The sequence below is a fragment of the Pomacea canaliculata genome, linkage group LG13 (genome assembly GCF_003073045.1).
Source record: "Pomacea canaliculata isolate SZHN2017 linkage group LG13, ASM307304v1, whole genome shotgun sequence".
Lineage (NCBI taxonomy): Eukaryota > Metazoa > Mollusca > Gastropoda > Architaenioglossa > Ampullariidae > Pomacea > Pomacea canaliculata.
The window spans coordinates 10071970-10091367 of record NC_037602.1 but is presented as its reverse complement, the minus strand read 5'-3'; the positions used below and the strand labels follow the sequence as shown (position 1 = coordinate 10091367).

Genomic DNA, 19398 nt, shown 5'->3' with positions numbered 1-19398 from the left:
AAGTGACAAAACATAGTTTTCAAAATGTGAGTTCACAAGAAATGGCTAAAAGACTGAACAAACAAACAATTAAACAATTAAACAAACAAACAAACAAACAAACAAACAAACAAACAAACAAAAAGAACATGTACAGTACGCGAGCAAAAGGTGGAAAAGGGCTGAGCAAACAAACGTGAAAGAACAAAATTGAATTGATTGAGCAAATGATTGTGAATGAACAGGTTGAAAATGATTGAGGAAATGATTGTAAACAGGCAGACAAACTCTCCAGATCGATCTGGCAGTCGTCTGGAGCGGCAAAACTAGACAATCCCATACAACGAACCCAAGCTATATGCTCAAGCACCACTAGTGGGTAACTAAACACAATCAACCCAAACACAACCAGACGACCATTTCTCATTGCTCAGTATGGAACTCCACCATCACCTTCCGCCTGAACACGGCATGGACACTGCCCACGGCGCGCACGTATGAACCGCCTAAATACACTAAAAACTGCTTTTGAGAAACGGTTCCGCAGACTCCTAAGCGTGTCCTGCAGCTCTGCCTACTGCGCAGACAGAAACAAATAGAGCTGTGGCATCAGGGAGCCACACTTCAAGAAACACTCTGGGGCACCAGAGAAAACATGGAAAACGATCCCTTTTCATAACCATAGAAAAACTTAAAGCCTGGAAGGCATGATCTAAAGAACGCAAAAGAAGATTGTAAACTAACAGCTTGAGAATAAGCTGAATTATTGAATAGGAAAGTTTCTTTCCCATTAATTAGTTTGCAGTAAAGGGCAGGTCTAGCCGAACAGAGGGAGAGCCAGACTAACATGCTGCACCCTGGCCCTCCAGGTTGGGGGTTTTGCTTTGGGCTAACAACCCATTCATGTAAAAATAAAAGATGTTACCGCTTGTTGCAGCCCTATGCTCCTCGAGGAGTAACAAGGACTAAGCTAAACTAACCTAATTAGTTTGAGTTCGCGGAAAAGAAGTCACGATATTGTCATAAACCAGCCTGGTTCAAGACCAGAAAAAAAGGGCAGAAGCTGGTACTAAAACTTAAAAGAGGGGCAGCGGTCGCCCTAGGGCGATACCAGGCTTTGACTTGGACAAAAGGGGTAACCCGGGGAAGACTGTTATATATCTCTCCTGGCATTAACTGAGCATGAGAATCGGCTGCTTACGCAAGAGGGGCTGCAGTCATCGCTCAAGTGTACGTTCGTTAACGAGAAGACCGGTACACTGAGCCGGAGAACAGCATTTGTTTTCGTTGCCACCGACTGCACACCGGTGCTGACTGAGGGACTCTAGACAGGTGTCGCGAGAAAGAGGGACGGTAGATATAGGTCACATAGGTATGCCGAGTATAGCGCAGGGGATGTAGTCCCTTTAGTCAAAGTTCGATAGGGTCAGTGCAAGTTAGATGTAGTTCAGAGGGGTCACATGATCTGATAGTGTATATAGGCTAGGACAGAGCGGTAGTCGAGGCCTTTTCCAATACACCAGCATCCGTACCAACTGTAGGCAGCAAGTCTGAGGTCTGTTTTAACCCATACGGACGGGACGACAAACGTTTACCAAAATGTAAAGATCTCACATGTCACACAGTGCACCACTAGTATGACTGCCACCACCATGACAAACTCCATCACCACCAGCACCACTAGCACACTACTATCATCATCATCAACACACCCCTGCAACCGCAGCATTCAGACTACAACATCATACAAGCAGCATGCCATCAGAGAGACGATGCAGTATTGTGTCCTTCACCAGGCAGTGCTACGTGGTCAATGGTTGAGTGAGCCCGCTGTTTTCTTCAGTCGCGTGGAGAAAATCGAGAGCCGCCAAAGAAAATGACGCCGACACCAGTTACGTGAGACACTAAGAATGATTGCTCCCCTGGGTACAGCAGCTCGAATCACTTGTCTACGTGAATCCCAATCATTCGTTCGACCTGACGAGAACCCTGACAGTCAAATGAGACTCGAGAGTTCGAGCGGAGACATTTAATTGCTGTGGACTCCGACACACTGCAGAGTTCGTGCAACAGCGAGAGGATGGTTATCAGGCGATCAGACAAACTAGTGTCGATTCCATAATAATTGATCTGATCTGTTATGCTGACCTTTCTCGTAAAGAGATTTTACCAGCAGTTTTATAGCATTTAATCTCGTCAGTTGATGCGTAGTTCAGCGGAAATTTCATCTGAACCGTTAGTCCAGAGCAGGTGAAATCAGCTCAATGAAAATCGAAGCAATGAATCATTCCCCAGAGTTCATAAGTTAGTTTGATAATCTTAGACCGTCAGATGCCAAAATTGAACACAAAATAATATGTGCTGCTTGTGCTTGTCTACTTGTTCTGTGCTATTTACTATATGCAGATTTTTGTCATATCTTCGTTGTCATATACTGCTTATCTGTACTGCATGCCTAACCTGTTTGAAGCAACCGTCTGAGCCTACGAAGGAAAAGGAAAAAAAAAAAAAAAACGATGCTCAGTGCAAGGTAACTAAGCAATTTAAGATGTACAGAGTAATCTGTAACAACTTGAGCTTTGTTTGTTTGCTTCTTCCTTTTTATTTCCATCATCGTGTGCACGAGTGTATTTCTGGCGTAAGTCGTGCTGTGTATACCAGGGTTGGCGAGTGTGACATATGCGAACCTTAAAGAAAATTGTAAGAAAGTGCGTGCAGTTGATAGTGTGCATGCATGGGTAGGTGTAAGGCGAGAAGGATAGAGCCACAGAGGACAGGAAAAGAATTATTTCCTAGTTTTGGAGAGGGTGAAATTCGATCAACCACAGAGGGGGTGGGATGGGGAGTAATCGCTGGAGCTTTGACTTGCGCAGTTCTTTTCTTGAAAAGCTCTGCTACTAGCTGCAACTCTCACAGATTTATGTAATAAATAAACTGGCAGCGAACTGCTAAAGGAACGGAACCCATTAGCAGATTTGGTTTTTTTTTAAAGACATGAATGCTGAGCAATTAAACGGAAGCCCAGGAGCCGCATTGAGAGAAACACAAAACATCAAGGTAATCAAAGATAAAAATTTATAGTTATCAATGCATCGATTCGTTCGTGTATTTGTGCCAACTATTCCCACCACATATAGCGATTGCCATGGCAACCTGCTTGCAACTATGTAGATAGCGAATCGATTGCGTTGAGTAGGGAACTTCATCCCAGCTCACGAGGGTCCTATGGACAGTAATTAGCAGGAGGCACTTTAGCGTTCGTTCGGCGAGATGAACTCACTTGTGCGAGGGTGAGCCATGATTGTGGTCACGTGAGTGCACATATCTGAGAGTCAAAAAGGGAAGAAAGAATAATAAAAAAGAAGAAGAAAGAAAGAAAGGAAAGGCAAAGAAAGCTAATTAAATGAAAGAAAAACGACGAAGAGAAAGAATGAAAAATGAAAAATTGAATAAAGAAAGTCACAACACAAAAGAACAAATGAACGAACGAACGAACGAACGAACGAACGAAAAAAAGAAATACGGTAAAATATAATCTATACTAGACTGTCGCCTGGACTAAATTTTTCTTGCCATCAGCCATTGACTGAAGAAATCCTGACAAGTCGAATGCTAGGAAGACTTTTCTGCTACTTTAACACTTATTTACACAGATAAAGAAATGTAAGACGAATAAAGGTCACACTTCCTGTACAGACTATTCCTTTCTCAGCCATCCTAAGTGCTCGAAAGTGCCAGGGGGGATCATCGAAACTTGAAAGAGAAAGCACAGATCGCTGATGTCGGATCTCGGATGTCGGATCAAGGATGTTGGATGAAGGATGGCCCTTTTGTGCCGTGTAGCTGAAGAAACAGTGGACCACTCCATTCCCCTCATTACCTCGCGATCCTAACCTAAATGGGGAATCAGGGGTATGAACGTAGGCGGGCCGTGGTGACTCAGCGGCGTCTATATATATAAATATATGTATCAAAGGGCCGCAACTGGCACTGTATTTAAATTTAAAGGTAGTGATTAAAAAGCTTTGTACAAAATGTACGCCTGTGTACAAACTGGACACCTATGTACATTAAAGTCCTCTCTGTGCTAAAACCTCTAAACTAGTTATGCAAGTTATGGTTTATGCTCTGCACAAATTTACGCCGTTACTGTGCAAACTGTCAGAAATTTGTGTCTGTGTACAAATCATGGGGCGGACTGACACAGGTTAATGGCGACGAATTAACAGCCACAACCTCGGAAAGGAAGGACACAGGCTCACACAAGGTCAGCAAACGCCAGTCGCGGACAGGATGGGGGAACGAAAGAAAAGAGGAGAAACCGTAGTTCGTATGAGATACAAAGGGAGAGCAGCACAACGCTCACCGCCGCACATTCTAGTCTGACTGCCAGGATAATAATTGTTCATCATCATCATTATTAATCGAATTACACGAAATGAAAGTTTATTAGGTGTATTTAGGTTTGTCAGACTGTATTTGTGAGGAAATACACAGGATTTTGCGCAGGTGTGTATGAGAGAGAGGTTTTAAAAGATCTTAATTTTTTCCTAGGCGAGAGTTATTAAAGAAACTTATTCAAAGTCCACGATCTGAACAAATATTCGCACTATATTCTGAAGAAATGAGAGAGCTAGAGAACATGGGGTTTTCTCTTAATTCCTTTGAAGTTAAGAAGTCAATACACAAAAAGTAGAGTGCATCCTAGCTTCAAGTTGTTGCTTATGCATGTACATAACAGTACGAAGACACAGCGATGAATCTTGAACCTTCTTGAACTGGCCATGGAGTTCTAAGGGCTATAACTTGCTACATCTTATTGCTTTTAGCCAATCAGCCATCATTCTGATATCGAAGTCTAACAGCCTTTACGTAAATATACTGAGAGAGGAAAATCAATAGCATCTGCCATCGCGTGCTTTTCAACATGTGTGGGCAGTGAGGGCAACAGAGGCAAGGATAAGATGTAAGATGTTTCAGAATCTAAGAAAGATGCTGACTAGGTTCAAATTACAAAATAAATGGCTAAATAAAAACAAAATCGTGGTGTTGTGTGTTTGTTTGTGTGACCTTCTTGTATTGGAGTAAACACAACAGAGGACGCAAATTCCGTCATTGTACATACAATCCCAAAGAATGTTGTTTTCTCACATACATTTACATTGACGCAAATCCACTCCAAAACCTACCCACACAATAACAAATGATGATGGTGGTGGAGGTGGTGGTGGTGTGGTGGTGGTGGTGGTTGTGGGGAGATTTGCTTGATACGGTGTATCATCATGTTAAACATTTATGACTGATGTTTATGGTGATGACGACAGCGAAGAGGATGACTTCTATAGAGCAGTATCACAGCAATGATGAAGAATCCATCGACGCCTGAAGGCGAAATAATGAATAAAAGAATGAACTTGCGAGCAGATCACATTACTCCTGTATCCAGTGGCCTGGTGTTTCCTCTTACCTACCCCTCCCCCTGGCAAGCCCACTCCACCTACCCATTACAATCTCAGCGATGAAAAGCTAAGAGAGCGAGATGATGTAGACAGTGTCTACATAATGACCATGACCCCACTGTACACGTGGGTTACATTCATGTAAGGGGAGTGATGGGAGAATGTTGACGAATGGTGTAAAGATAACGATTGACTCATTGGTGCTGCTTTGTAACTACCCCTGATGTTTGTAAGACATTTCACACACACATACGCATACACACACCATCTGTCCAACAACTAAAATGCAGAGATATGCATTCACGTCTTTCTCACCCAAACAAAAGCACGCCCTCATACATGCAGTCACTGGTTCATGCACTAGCAGTGCTTAACAACAAACACAAACAGCTTTTTCGTTTTACTTTTTTTTCGAAAACACAATTAGATGCGTGCCCAGGCTTAGACAGCAGGCGAAAGCGTCACAGGAATTAGAGACCGGACGGGAGACACCCTCACACTGGGCATTGTGACAGTGTGGCCACGCAAACAAACCATGCGACACACACAGCAAGCAAATGCGAAGAGGAAGAGAAAGAGAGAAGGCAGGTGTCTGTGTGTTGCGGGGAGTTTGAGGGTGAAGGGTAGAGGTAACATGTAGTTAACTGACAGAGATAGCGAGAGCGCACAAAAGATCCGAACATTGAAAAAAAAAAAAAAAAAAGACACTTACCGAGTGAACAGATCGAGAGAGTGCAGGCGAGCAGACGGACAACTGAGCAAACAGCTATCACTAAGCTGACGCCGAGTTTAATGCTGGTGGACCAAGAAAGGCGGAGGACACTTTAGTATCAATCAGTAGTGCTTGTAGAAACCTACCAGGAGCTTTTAGAGATTGATAGGAGATTGAGAGGAAATAGTTCACATAGTTTGCTGGTGCTCGCTATAAATTTACAATACATCTCTGCTACATCTGTCGAGTGCTAGTTATGGCGCGTGCGTCGTTTTTTTTTTAAAAAAAAAAAACAAAACCATTTTTCTAACTTTTTTTACGAAATATTTGTCAGAAGTCTCGGTGCCGAATGAGTACAGAAGTTCGTTTCATCATGAAAGCGTTGTTTCTAACAAGAGCTTGAGTAAAACCTCTCCATCGAACCCTACATTCTGCCCATCACTATCGCGGCATCTGAGTTGACGAGACTGACACTATACCCAAGAGTATTGCTGTCTTTTAATTTTTCAAAAAAATAATTCAGTTATTTTTAGAATATTTTTGTCGCTACAAAGGAGTTAGAAACATTGGAATTCCACTTAACACAGCGTAATACAGATATTCGATCAGTCTCCACATGCGAGGAAGTGTAATGACATTTAAAACTCAAGCTGAAGCCATTTTCAAGCCATCAAAACAAATAACTTTTTTATATTATTATTATCAAAATGACATCCAGTCCACCTACGTCAGTTTTCGTGTCCTGACCCCATCTCCCTTCCCCTGACACGAAGAAATAACATGATAACAGGACACTCGGGAGTTCGTATTATGACCTCTAACCTCTCTCTGCCGTTCGCTGGAGTAGCTACAACCTCAGCTGCTGACTCGGCTTAAAATGCCCAAAAATGGCAACCGACCTTTAGGCACTACATTTCTGTCTCATACTTTCCCACAGCCTATTGACCCTAGTCGCGATACAAATCACACAGAGATTACTTCGACGGAGTATAAAACAGACATAACGAAATGACTTTGTATTTTTTTAAATTTTCTCTAATATAAATACCTCTGTGAGAGGCTCCACAAACATAAACTGAGACCTTTAGGACTAAGGGTACTCGTTAATTTTTTAATTTTTTTTTTTTGGTGTTGTTTTGTGATCTCATCATTGACCTTTTTGATTAGGATCAGAGTTTTTTTTTAAGTTTGTAAGGTTTATTTTCATTTTTGTGAGTTTGCATAGATTGATTATTGTTCACTTTGTATGATAACAATTATAGGAATGTTTTGGTGGGTAATATTGTAAAACTTGAAATCTTGTTAGACATCGAAGATATTTTTTTCTGTCTAGATTTGCGTTGTTTTTCTTCGTGCCCTGGCATGCCGGATCCTTCTGAGGCTTCGTGTAGGGCAGCCATCGGGATAACGAATATCTGTGTTCGTTCATAATGGAGATACAGATCAGACAGAGGGACATATAGAAATATGCAACGAAAGATGCTCAACGGCTAGGTTTTGTTTTATGAGAGGAAAATATAATTTCGATGCATTATAATGTATGGATGTAATGTATGTAAATAATATTAGTTGCTACAGAACTTTCTGTATTATATTTCTGAATACAGATTTTGTCAGCGTTTTTTTGTCTAGCCTGAAAGTAACTGTAGAGTTATATATGACAACTACGGTACGCATGCACTGGGCGTAGACTTACAAAGGCGGTTGATAATATTAGAGGCATAACCGGAGCTGGAGAAGACGGGAGGGTGAGAGTAGGGGTGACCTCCCAAGGCCCCGCGCCTGATGAGGGCCCCGCGTTAACAAGTGTGTATGTTGTAACGGCTTCCACAGGCTCCGCAATTCTATTTGCCTGAGGCCCCGCATCCCCAAGCACCGTCTCTATTAGAGGTCTTAGTATTGCTTTGGGCTTGCTATAGGGTTGAATGGAGGTAAAGCAACCCTGGAGGTTCTGAGGTGCCACTGTTCGTAACTACGCCCCCCACCCTCAGAGGGGGGCAGCGTGCTTGGACATCCAAGTTCTGTGACAGAAACATTTATCGTTGCATTTCGTCTTTCATTCTTTCATTCTTTCGTTACACCTCACTAAACCTCTGATTACCTCTGATTACCTCTGAAGTGTTACCCTTTTCATCGTCACAACAGAAAGATCTTTAGCCGAGATTTTTCTGTTAATGGCGATGGCTTATCGTTGATGACAATGGTTTACATTCACTCATTCGGAACTCTTTTCCTTTCATTTTCTTTTACTACATTCACTTAATGAAGAAGAGCCCAAGCAGAGTGTGGGAACCAGCCACTTGTGCTGAACAGCTCTATCTGCCAGATGGAGCACTTCTGAAAGATGAGAGAACTGCTGTCTTGTAGAGATAAAGAAACAAGTATTCGATCGAAGCTGTTACAGCAAAAGACCAAATTAGTTGCGACCATCACATAGCAATCATTTTACTGCGGCTTGATCCTAGTTTATGTAAATTAGGGATGAAGAGAGAGGGTAGTAATAATAACACACTATTGACACTAAATTTAAATGATTGTAAACTATTCATACTCTGTATATCTTTGTGTGTAGCGTGTATACGAGTGTATAATATTACATATGTGTGTGTGTGTTTTTATCATTTATCAATTGGCCCTTACCAAGATTTTCGGTAGGTCTTAGCACCACAGTATTGAATTCATACCCTGACTATAGTCTTAGCGAAGAACAGAGTGGGAGACAGCAGTTTTGGCATTGTCTCCTTCTTTGTCAGATCGGTTTGATCGAACTTGGCGAATCTCGAGAGATTTGAGGGGAAAGAGAGATAACCCTGTTTGCCAGGCCGCGGCGTGACTACGGTGTGGTTCGATATTCCAGCGGCACGAGGAGGTTGTGTAGGTACGGTAAGTGGTCAGTAGAGTTTCTCCATCAGATAACAACCTCCAAACTTCTCACTACCGATCCTTTGAGAAGTCCAGGCACACACATACACACAAGAAACACACATACGTACAGATGTCCTCGTTAGCTAAAATATTGTGAGAAAAAATAGAGCGAGTAAGAGAACGAAAAAATGAGAGAGAGAGACTTTTACTTGGCACTGGAAAAGCCTGACATACCGCTGGGAAGAAGAAAACCTCTCTCCAGCAACGATTTTCTCCTACCTTTACTTCTTTTTCCTAAAGTATGTTTGATTGTTGCCATCGTGACCCAACTTCCTGTTGGCGAGAAGTACCAAGGGCCGTCATTACTATGCAAGATCTTGGCGCGGAGTGCGGACGGTGCTGGAGGAAGCGTGTCTGCGAATGTGTCTTTACAGAGGCAGTTGGTGCAATATTTGGACATTTAGGATCGGCAATAGCCGAAGTCCACTAGTGTTCCCCAAGAGAGCCCTGTAGTAAAGGGACGTAAATGTTATTGACTGCTGGCAGGAGTCTTCAACAAAGGGACACAACCATTGTCTGCGATTGATGTCTTTGGAGGCGACGAGGAGTGGTTCAAGAAAGGAGAGGCAAGGAGGCAATGTAGTGTAGGTCTAGATACGTCTGAGACAGCCATGGAAATAGAGTGTGGAGATGTAGGTGTAATAGTTTAGGAATTTTGCGAACACTAATCTTACTAGGTGACCATCTTTATAGCGGTGTAAATAAGGTGACTATAAATAATGCAATTTTTGTTAATAGCGATTATTGTTAATAAATCAGTAACCCTGCTATGCCCTCAATAAATGAAATTGTCATACACAAGGCGACTATAGATAAGACAAACATAAATGTGGTGACAATTACAAAGGTGACAGACGATTATAATTAAGGTGACCATAAACTGATTGTTAATGAAGCAATACTCTTACTATATCATCACATCTGAATAGTTTCGATATAAATAAGACGATAATAAATAAGATGATTGCAAGTAAATTTACTACGATCTTTTTCGATGCGCAATATTTTGAATTATTCATTGATCTTTATAGTTCAGTGCTCGCGTGCTTTGAAGCTTTTATTGCATACATGTACATACATTTACATAACAATGATAATTGAGAGAGGCCCCACACCAGGTGCGACAGAGGCACACAGTACTACACAATATACGATGACCTAGCTGGCCACCGTCTGACCTCATGAAGACTGAGGTGAATAGAATAATCTACGCATCACAAATAAGTAACACTACAGCTGAGTGCAGGAGGTGGATATCAGTCCTCACTGAAGTCTACAGATATCACAATATCGAGTGTAGCAGTCGGGCTGACAGGGAAGGCAACAAACAATGGTAGGTACACAAAATTAGGTAACGGTACTATAATAACTATAATAAACAATACAGCGGCCAGACGAGTATAATGAGAACAGTTCAATGCAGCTACCAACATTTTCTCATAATAAAAGTTGTGAAAAGGCAAACAAAGCGGACCTTGAAAAACCAGTGTGGGGCGAAAGATCATGAAAGGACATGTTTACGAGATAAAACTACAAATGACTTTCTCTCTCTACCCCCTCTCTCTCTGTATGTCACCAACTCTATGTATATGTACATAAATCTAGTGAGTTACACACTATGCTAACACCATGCCAACAATGTGATTGTACTATAAACACATATATGAACGACTTCTAATGCAACACACACAAAAGGTAACACGCATAACAACATGAGCACATGCTTAACATAACTGCCAGAAGTACAAGCTACCCCGATACAAGAGTACATATATATATATTGCCCTCTTTATGACAATGTATATGCCGCCGTCTGCGGTCGTGAAAATGTTATCGCCATCCTGTCTGTGTGTGTGTGTCGGGCTGTGGACTCAACACACCAGGCTGATATGTTTATGGCTTGTGGCAGTTACGGGATCACTGACCTGCCAGGCTACACCGGCCTCCGAGTGCATCTTAAAGCTTTTCCTTGAGGGAGTCTTTGTAGTCAAGGAGTTTAAGGCACACGCCCGTCTGTTTAAAGCTTAAACTAGAAAACTTCCATCTTCCCTCCATCATTTCTCTACCCCTCCAGCAGATAGGTATGTGATTTCTTATAAAGGGGTGGGTAATATGAGGGGGAAGGAAAGGGTTTTCTAACGACTTTTACATGTCATGTTATAGTTACAGTCAACCACAGTTCACTGTCACTAGAATACAAGGTCTAGCAACATTATTTTCTCGATTTCACAGAGGTACAGTATCTTAACAGTAAGATAAACATTTTATGCACGTGCTCTCGCTTGAATATGTAGTCCTTCTTGAAACGAACTGAATAATTTGCAGACAATTCACACTTGGCACACATTACCACTTAGGTTTTGCACACGTTTCAGCGATTTTTTGCCGAAAAACTTGCAGTTTAGTCAAACAGGTTATGATAACTAAGGACTGCACATGAGTGGAGAGTTAAATGAAAAACACTTTTTCACGCAAACTTTTCTATCGATTACCAAAATACCAAGAGCACAAGAAAGGTCGAAGGCACTGAAAAACTGCACCAAGTGAACCTAATGTTGATTTAGTAGCACACATTCCCCTCGATTTCTTGTCTCGGGGGTTGTCCCGTGACTTGCAGGGAGGAGGGGTGAAGAAGGAACTGCAGGTGGGGATGGTGGAGATTGTTTAACACCTACAGAGAGCTTCCTTAGCAATGCTGTCAGTTAATCAACTTTGAAGAGTAAGGTCACTGGTTGGAGGCTTGTTCTGGCCAACTACTGGAAAAATTTCTTGTCCACTCATTAGCCAGTTGGTGGCTGGAATTTAAGGAATCAAAAAGACAGTGGAAGTAGATGGTTGGGTTTCGCCTTTCCACTGGTTTGTACATAAAACATGACAAATTAGTGCAATTTTGCCTCTTTTGGGACTATGCCATGCAATGGTCTTAACATTTCTCTCGACCGGAACTGAACCCGATCTTAGTTATCTAAGGTCTCTGATTGACAATAGGGAGTGTGTTGTTTTGACTTGAGAGACCAGATAAGTCCTCGAACAATGAACAAGGTGTTTTTCAGCTATACAAATCTTTCCCAACTTTAGGTACAAATCTGAGGTCAAACAACTGCGTGATGTTCGTGTTTGCCCTCAGTGATTTGAGAATGGCCGGCTGCAATTTGTCCTGCTTTGGGAAATTCCAACAGCAAACAGAATTTGTTGGGCACGGTAGGGAGGAGCAGGGGAAAAAAAAAGAAAGAAATAAAACAAGGAGCTGATGGGCGAAAGGGGGAGGCAATTATGGCCCAATGCAAATGTGTTTTCCTGAGATACATTGAATTATCGACAATTATGAGGCTAGCAGGAAGACAAAACTGCTCAGACTGCGCAATAACCCAGCGGGCGCGTCTTGCGCGGATTCATACACTTAATAGAATCTCGAATTTAAAACCACCCAAAATTTGATACTTTGTAAATAATAATATATCGATTTATCTCTCTTATCCACAGATAAATAGATTGTGTAGTATAAAATTTCTCTGTCAGTGTGACCTCCTGGCATTGAACCATTTCAATTATTCGTCCATCTTTATGAATCTATGATGCCGTGTACAAGTTTTCTATTAGCGAATTAAATTATTTATTATAAATCATTAATAATTCATACTGTATATATTTAAGTTCATAACTGAATTATATTTTGGCACAAAAGTGCCTGGTTTTAAGATACGAACATAAAATCGTTAAAATTTTATTCGAGTTTAGAAACTAGTTCTAGAAGGAAACGCCAAGGTCTTGAACTGTTGAGTTCATCTTGCATGGTCTACTGCCAATGTGCCCGTGGGTGAGTGAAACAAGGCAGATGAATGGCCACGTTATCGCCGCTGCTGGATACCCAGTTATCAGAATCTTCTCTCATAGAATAAAAGATGATTGGTGATCCCGAGCGTTTGTTGCCCCAGGCAATCGATATGGTGAGTATTTTTCTTATCCGCCGCCACCTCGCACGATCAGTGGCTTACAGCAGGCTCCAAGTAAGGATGGAACACTTTCTGTGGTCACAAGTCAGCTTGAGGGGAGGCCACTTGTAGCTTAGAGTGGATGTACGCAGTAAGTAACAACTTAAAGATCGTGGTCGATAATTCTGTCCCCTTCGCCTACGCCTTCTGTTTAATATTCATCAATGCGGCATATACCTTGAACGATGTTGGTGAGTAATACTGGTTTGTTTCTCTCCAATATCTTTTTTTTCTCTACAAGTCTGCAGTTCTAGCTATGTTGTTGTTGTTGTTAACAGTTTACATTACACTGTCGGTCCTTCGGTAGCTGAGGTTCCCAACTGATTTGTGGGTCCATCTACAACCTCTTCTACAAAATCCCTCCCACGCATCAGTCCTCTCAGTCTCTGCAGCCCAGGCTAGAGGGAGTATAAAGTTTCGGCGAGTTTTTAGCGCAGGACTCCTGCTTTGATGTGTGGCGAGACTTGGGCGATGAAATGTTTATTTTCAGGCAGAGAAGTTGGAGAGCGGAGGCGGCGCCGAGATCGACCCGGTGCTCAACGCGCTTGGGCCGTTAGGTTTGTTCTCCATCGTCCAGTGTTGCCTCTTCTACAGCGTCTACCTGACGGATGCTTACCAGGCTCTCAGCATCGTGTTCATTGGTAAATGTAATCGATTGAGGGGTTGTCAGTGGCCAAAGAGGGTAGCGTGAAGAGAGGGAGACACACACAGACACAAGGAAGAAAGTATTTGCTAGAATCCCGTTTATGGCTGCCAAAAGATGTTACGAGTTGTTTCAATGCGTTTTAGTCGGTTGGACAATGTGTTCAAAATTTGTAGACACAATCGCTGGTTTTTGTAGATGATGATGATGATAATAAATGATTTAATGATACCGTTAGTGATGATATTTAGGATAGTGCTTTAGTGCTTTAGTGATAATGTTAGTCATGATACTTATGATGGTCCTAGAGATGGCGGTTTACCTTCAGATTTCATCTTCATCTTCCGACTGTGTGGTTATCCATCAGGTATTCCAGTTTCTCACCGCTGTGCCAGGCCAGGTAACAACAGTGATGTCATTATAACAGAGTTTAATCACGCCAGCCAGAACTCTTCAGTAGTAAGGTATGAAGAATGCAGCATCAGCATCCACACCAACAGCAGTGGTGCCATCACCGTTAGCACCTATCCATGTCTTTATGGAATGGAGTATGACCGTCCTAAAGACGCGTCCGTCATGTCAGAGGCAAGTGAAAAGTTTGAGATACATTGTTAAGACAAACAAAGAATGTGAATAAACCGGAACCTATGTGGTTTCCTGCCTCTTTTTAGTAGTTCATCTGAAATGTGAAAAAAACGGTAGTTTTGTGGTTCCCAGCCTCGTTCTAGCAGTTAAGTGAAAAAAATCGTCTGCCACTTCTCCAGGGATATTAGTTCGTGGTTTTATAATAATTGCCTGGTTATGTAATAGAATTGTTTCAAATTTGAAACATCTTATAGGGGTAAAATATGCAAACTAACCCTAATCCGAAGCAAATCTCATGAATCAAACATGGTCTACAAATTCACCACAAATGAAGTACTCCTACAAAAGTTATTTTGGATCCTGGCGGAGGCGTGTTTATTTGCATACAATCAATGGTCAGATAAACACACACACATGACCACAGACTGCTAAGTGACAATCATTAAGACAAATGAACATCAGTAAGGCACCGCACTATAGATAAAGATAATCTAATTGTTCCTGCCTCGCTCGACATATCACTTGTCAAGTCCTACTTGCCCTGTGACCTGTTGCAGTTTGACCTCGTCTGTGAGCACGCTCCTCTCTTCAGCATTCTTCACACGGCGTATTCTCTGGGAACCGGCCTGGGGTCGTTTTTGTTTCCTGCCTTGTCAGACCGTTACGGCCGCAAGAGGATCATGGTCGTCTGTCAGTTCCTGGCTCTGACTTGGTTTGTGGCGGCGTCTTTCACCCCCTCCTACATCCTCCTTCTCGTCTTGAAGTTCGCCGCTGGCTTGTGCGCGCCGGTAAGTCAGTTTGATTGATCACCCGGGACAAGATGCAGCTTCCTCGCATCACCCACCCTCCTACCCACCCTCGTGTGCTAGTTATGGACAATCGTCTGACGACGATTTCGATGTTACGATAAAGGATGTAAGGTCAGAGAAGATGATTGGAATCAGAATACGAGTTGAGCAGCTGATTAGTCACAACACATACTATAGCTGTGTATATAAATAAGTAGGAGGCAATAGGAAGGTATTCAAACATTCAAACTGTGACGGGTGGGAAAACCGTTGGTGGGACAGTAGGTGTGTAAGGGATTGGTGGGATGTTCAAGTCTCTGTTGACAGGGTCTGGGACTGATCGCCGTGACTGGCTGGGGTGGAGCTGTTTCCGGCCAGGTATCGCGGGTACGTGGGTGGCTTCGGCAGCACCCTGCTGTGGTCAGGCTGCATGATGACGGTGGCGCCACTGGCTTTCGTCTTGCGTCACAAGTCCTGGCGAGTTCTGCAGCTTGCCTTCGCCGTAGCTCCGCTGGTGGTCATCCCACAGATCATGTGAGATATTACACACACACACACAAATCCCATGGGCGTCCCCTTCTCAAATTTATACCTAGTATGGATTATAACCAAAGCAGAAGAAAACAAACACATAAGGATTATAAAGTTCTTTAAATCAAAACTTTTTTGTGATCCATATCTATACGTTTCTGTTAATCAATGTCTTTTTTTTATAAAAAAAAACAGACGTCAGATAAATAACCAGCCAGCTAGACAAGTGTGTGTGTGTGTGAGAGAGACGAGAGGATAGAGGCCAGAGAGAAGTTTTCAAAGACATTATTACTTCTTTCATCCGTGTCTTGAACTCTACAAATTTCTTGCCATTGGGTTGAGTGTCTATCGAACAGAGTTAACTGTACATGCTCATTATCTTGTACTGATGTTTGTTATAAGCACATCAAAGAATGAAACTAAGACTTTTTTGAAACTTTAGCTTTTTATCAGAACCTCTAAGATGGCTGATTGCTGCTGGCAAGATCAAAGAGTTCTTGAGGGTTATGGAAAAGGCCGCCAGGTGGAACCACAAGAATTTCCAGAAGTCTTGGACGTGTTTCGAGACCTGCAGCTAGAAATCTCGGCAAGCCACAAAGAAGCTGGCAACAGAAGAGGGACACAGACAAGGGTACCCTGGATGCAACGGCCGACAAAAGAGCAAACGTTAGCCCCACAGCTTCCCTGGTCAGAACCATTCCTCCAGACCCGACCGAACAACAGACTCCAATCAGGCAGCTCTTCAGTAACTGGCATCTGAGGAAATTTTTGTTTGTTTTCATTTTTGTTTCTTTTGTAGACAGCTTGATCTATATGTCTCTCTATCTGAACACGGCGTCGCTTGCTGGAAACCTGTATATCAACTTCTTCCTCAGTACCTTCATAGAGGGAACTTCGTGTGTGCTGATGTTCTTTTTGCTCGAGAGGTAGGTGCAGACCACAAAACAAAGTTTGCAGATGATTTGTAACCCTAACTGCTTTTTCCAGTGTAATTAGTAGTTGTCTAACCCTGCAAAGATCCTTCTTAAACTCTTCAAAAATATGAAATCATTTCATTCTTGGAGCAGTTACCTGATGATTTGTGACCATTATTGTAGAGAAGAGAATTGTAGAACAGTTGCTCTTAAATTTTCTAACAAAAGACCGACAACTCCTCATGGCATATGCTCTCATCCAAAGCAAGCTTCCAGACCTCTTCTGGCAACATTAATATAATGAAAACTTGTTTAGTTCGGCCACGTGACACGGTACAGCACTCCAAGACCCTTCTTCATGGCACATTTGTGGGAGAATTATGCCGAGGCTGACAGAAGGGGAATTCTCTGGCGAATATAAAGAAGTGAACTGCGTTTCCTTTGCCAGACCTGCTTGCTAATATAAGAGTTAATAATCAGAAATAATTTTATGATAGCAATATTGCCAAGATTGTTCAAATAAGTGTCAGAAAAAATTATTATTTATCACTTGTATGACCGTTGCTGTTGGTGTATTTAAGCGTAGTGTCATCAAATTAATTTTTCTAATGTGCCGGCAGCATTCTTTTAAGTTTCCAAGTAAAAGAGAACTTTTTTTAGAAATGAAAATGGCTTGGTTGTTGATTGTCTTCTGACATCGAAAAATCCTGACCTCTAAAAATTAGAGAAATGCAAAGAAAAAAATCATGCGTCGAGAGAGAAAAAAAAGCAACAAACAAACAAAAAAAAATAAAACAAGTATTTGATTCAAGAAAGGAGAGCTAGCCGAACTGTGGCGACCGCTCGAAAGGAAAAGACCGTGAAAGAATTATCAAATAAATGCAAACACCACATGAAAAAAATTAACATTTAGCTCATCGTTCATCATTTCAACGTTCAAGACACCTTTTGATGTAATTTTCAGGTTGGGAAGAAAGCTGACCACTTCCATCTTCTTGTTTATTACTGGTACAAGTCTCACAGCAAGAAGTATTACTGTGAGCTTTAAAGGTACAAACGCAATTTAAATTTTTTTTCGAATGCGTGGTTGACATTGGCACACCATGATTAAATGAGATACAGGCCAGCAAACATATGTACTCTAAGAAATGATTGACCCATTCTGACTACTACATAACGTGTGTCCCCGATGTACTTTTAACATTTAACTAATCATTCAATGGAAATTTCCTTTTTACTTTGAAGAAAGGGATAATTTACTATCATAGTTTCAATGCGTTACATTTAGACAAATCCAAGTAAAACAAGTCAAGAAAACAAAATGATTTTAAAAAGGGGAAAAAACTTGGTTGTCGCATAATATTTCTTGTTTCCTGTTTATCAGACAGCAATATCCTCCATATACTTGGAACCGTGTTTGCTATGTTCGCACGCTTTGGTATCGGTGGATCGACGAGTTGTCTTTTCCTGTATATACCTGAGCTTTTCCCCACAAAGATAAGGTAGGTAACTGTAGATACATACAAGTATTCAAGTATTATTTTAACTTTCCATAATAGAGTTGACACAATTAATATTTCGGGACCGTTTGCACAAAGTATGTCTTATTTAAAAAGCCTATAGGCATTTTACTATATTCATATAGTTTTATAGAAAGAGTACACAACACCATTTAAGCGTCTGTTTGCTCAAATATACTATATATTAGAATTGCTCAGGCAGAACAAAGTAGCATTACAATGGTTCTTAAGCAAGCAGAATTCAAACGTTGCTAATTGGTCTCGATGTCTTTGTCATCATAAAAAAATTTTTTAAGAATTGTGTCTTGTATCATGCAGCCTGTCAAAATTGGATTGTCATCATTTGAAAACAAGTTTCTTTTGTGCTCAGAAACTTTGCTCTGGGATTGTCCACGGCCGGATTGACGTTCGGTGGGATGCTTGCTCCGTTCACAACTTTCTTGGTAGGGTGTGAGAGTGTTAGCTAATCAGCTTCCTTTAACATTGTGCATTTCTTCTTGTTAGCAAACAGGAAAAATTCTAACTCTTTGTTTCTCTGCTCATGTGATTGTCCGTGTGCTTTCATTTCTGCCAGCCTGTATTTCTCTCTAGCTTGTTCCAAATATCTATAAATTTTCCGTATGCACACTACATTGGCATGCATTTGACTGCATAGATTACTCACGTCTGTGTGCACGTGCATTAGTGAGTGTGAGTAAATAATGTAGAACACATAATCACACCATATGCGTTTCTTTTGATTACGATTTTTTTTAAAATATATATTTTTGACACAATTCCTTCCTGATAATTCTAATTAATTATCCTGTCTACAACAACATTCAAAAATTATCGTTTGTCGTACCAGGCGGAAGTTGGGGTCTGGTTGCCTTGCGCTATTTATGGCACTTGCTGTATCTTGGCGGTGCTCATGCTGCGCCTTCTGCCGGAGACCAAGGGCAGAGAACTCGCACAGACTGTTGCTGACATTGAGGCTTGGTGTGTAGCGAAGTCCCCATCTGTTCAGAAGTGCAAATCTTCAGAAGCAGACCAAGAAATGGTTGCAGTATAATAACTGTCGCCTTCTGCTTTGGCTCCAGAAAAGAGATTTGTAACAAATCATTTCGCCTTATCCTTTTCGTCTTATTGTTGTTAGCAATTCTAGTAATAGAACCAACAACAGCTATATCATCCTAAGTAGGTTGTATATAAATAATTCTTGTACTTTTCTGGTTTGATTGGTTTGAGATATAACCCTGTACAATTTAAAGGTGTCGATCATCATCATCATCATCATTATCATCAGTAAAGATTAGAGAAATCTGTAAGCTCACAGCTGGTTTTCTAATCTTTGTCAATACATTTTAGATT

At 41.5% G+C, this 19398-nt stretch overlaps 2 protein-coding genes across 3 annotated transcripts; both read left to right on the top strand.

Moving 5' to 3' along the window:
- Positions 1 to 10278: 10278 nt before the first annotated feature.
- On the top strand, positions 10279 to 16410 carry LOC112554176 (solute carrier family 22 member 8-like). Of its 2 annotated transcripts, none has more exons than XM_025221807.1 (6): positions 10279 to 10408; positions 13558 to 13708; positions 14078 to 14295; positions 14853 to 15083; positions 15411 to 15617; positions 16057 to 16410. In XM_025221807.1, the coding sequence occupies exons 1-6, from the start codon at positions 10406 to 10408 to the stop codon at positions 16372 to 16374; spliced, it is 1128 nt and encodes a 375-aa protein (XP_025077592.1). In that variant the 5' UTR covers positions 10279 to 10405; the 3' UTR covers positions 16375 to 16410. The 2 variants fall into 2 exon arrangements, with proteins under 2 accessions (XP_025077592.1, XP_025077591.1); XM_025221806.1 differs by lacking the exon at positions 10279 to 10408 and adding an exon at positions 10416 to 13258.
- On the top strand, positions 16284 to 19187 carry LOC112554177 (solute carrier family 22 member 3-like). Its single transcript, XM_025221809.1, has 5 exons — positions 16284 to 16540; positions 17493 to 17578; positions 17913 to 18030; positions 18419 to 18491; positions 18896 to 19187. The coding sequence occupies exons 1-5, from the start codon at positions 16428 to 16430 to the stop codon at positions 19097 to 19099; spliced, it is 594 nt and encodes a 197-aa protein (XP_025077594.1). The 5' UTR covers positions 16284 to 16427; the 3' UTR covers positions 19100 to 19187.
- The last annotated feature ends 211 nt before the right edge of the window (positions 19188 to 19398 follow it).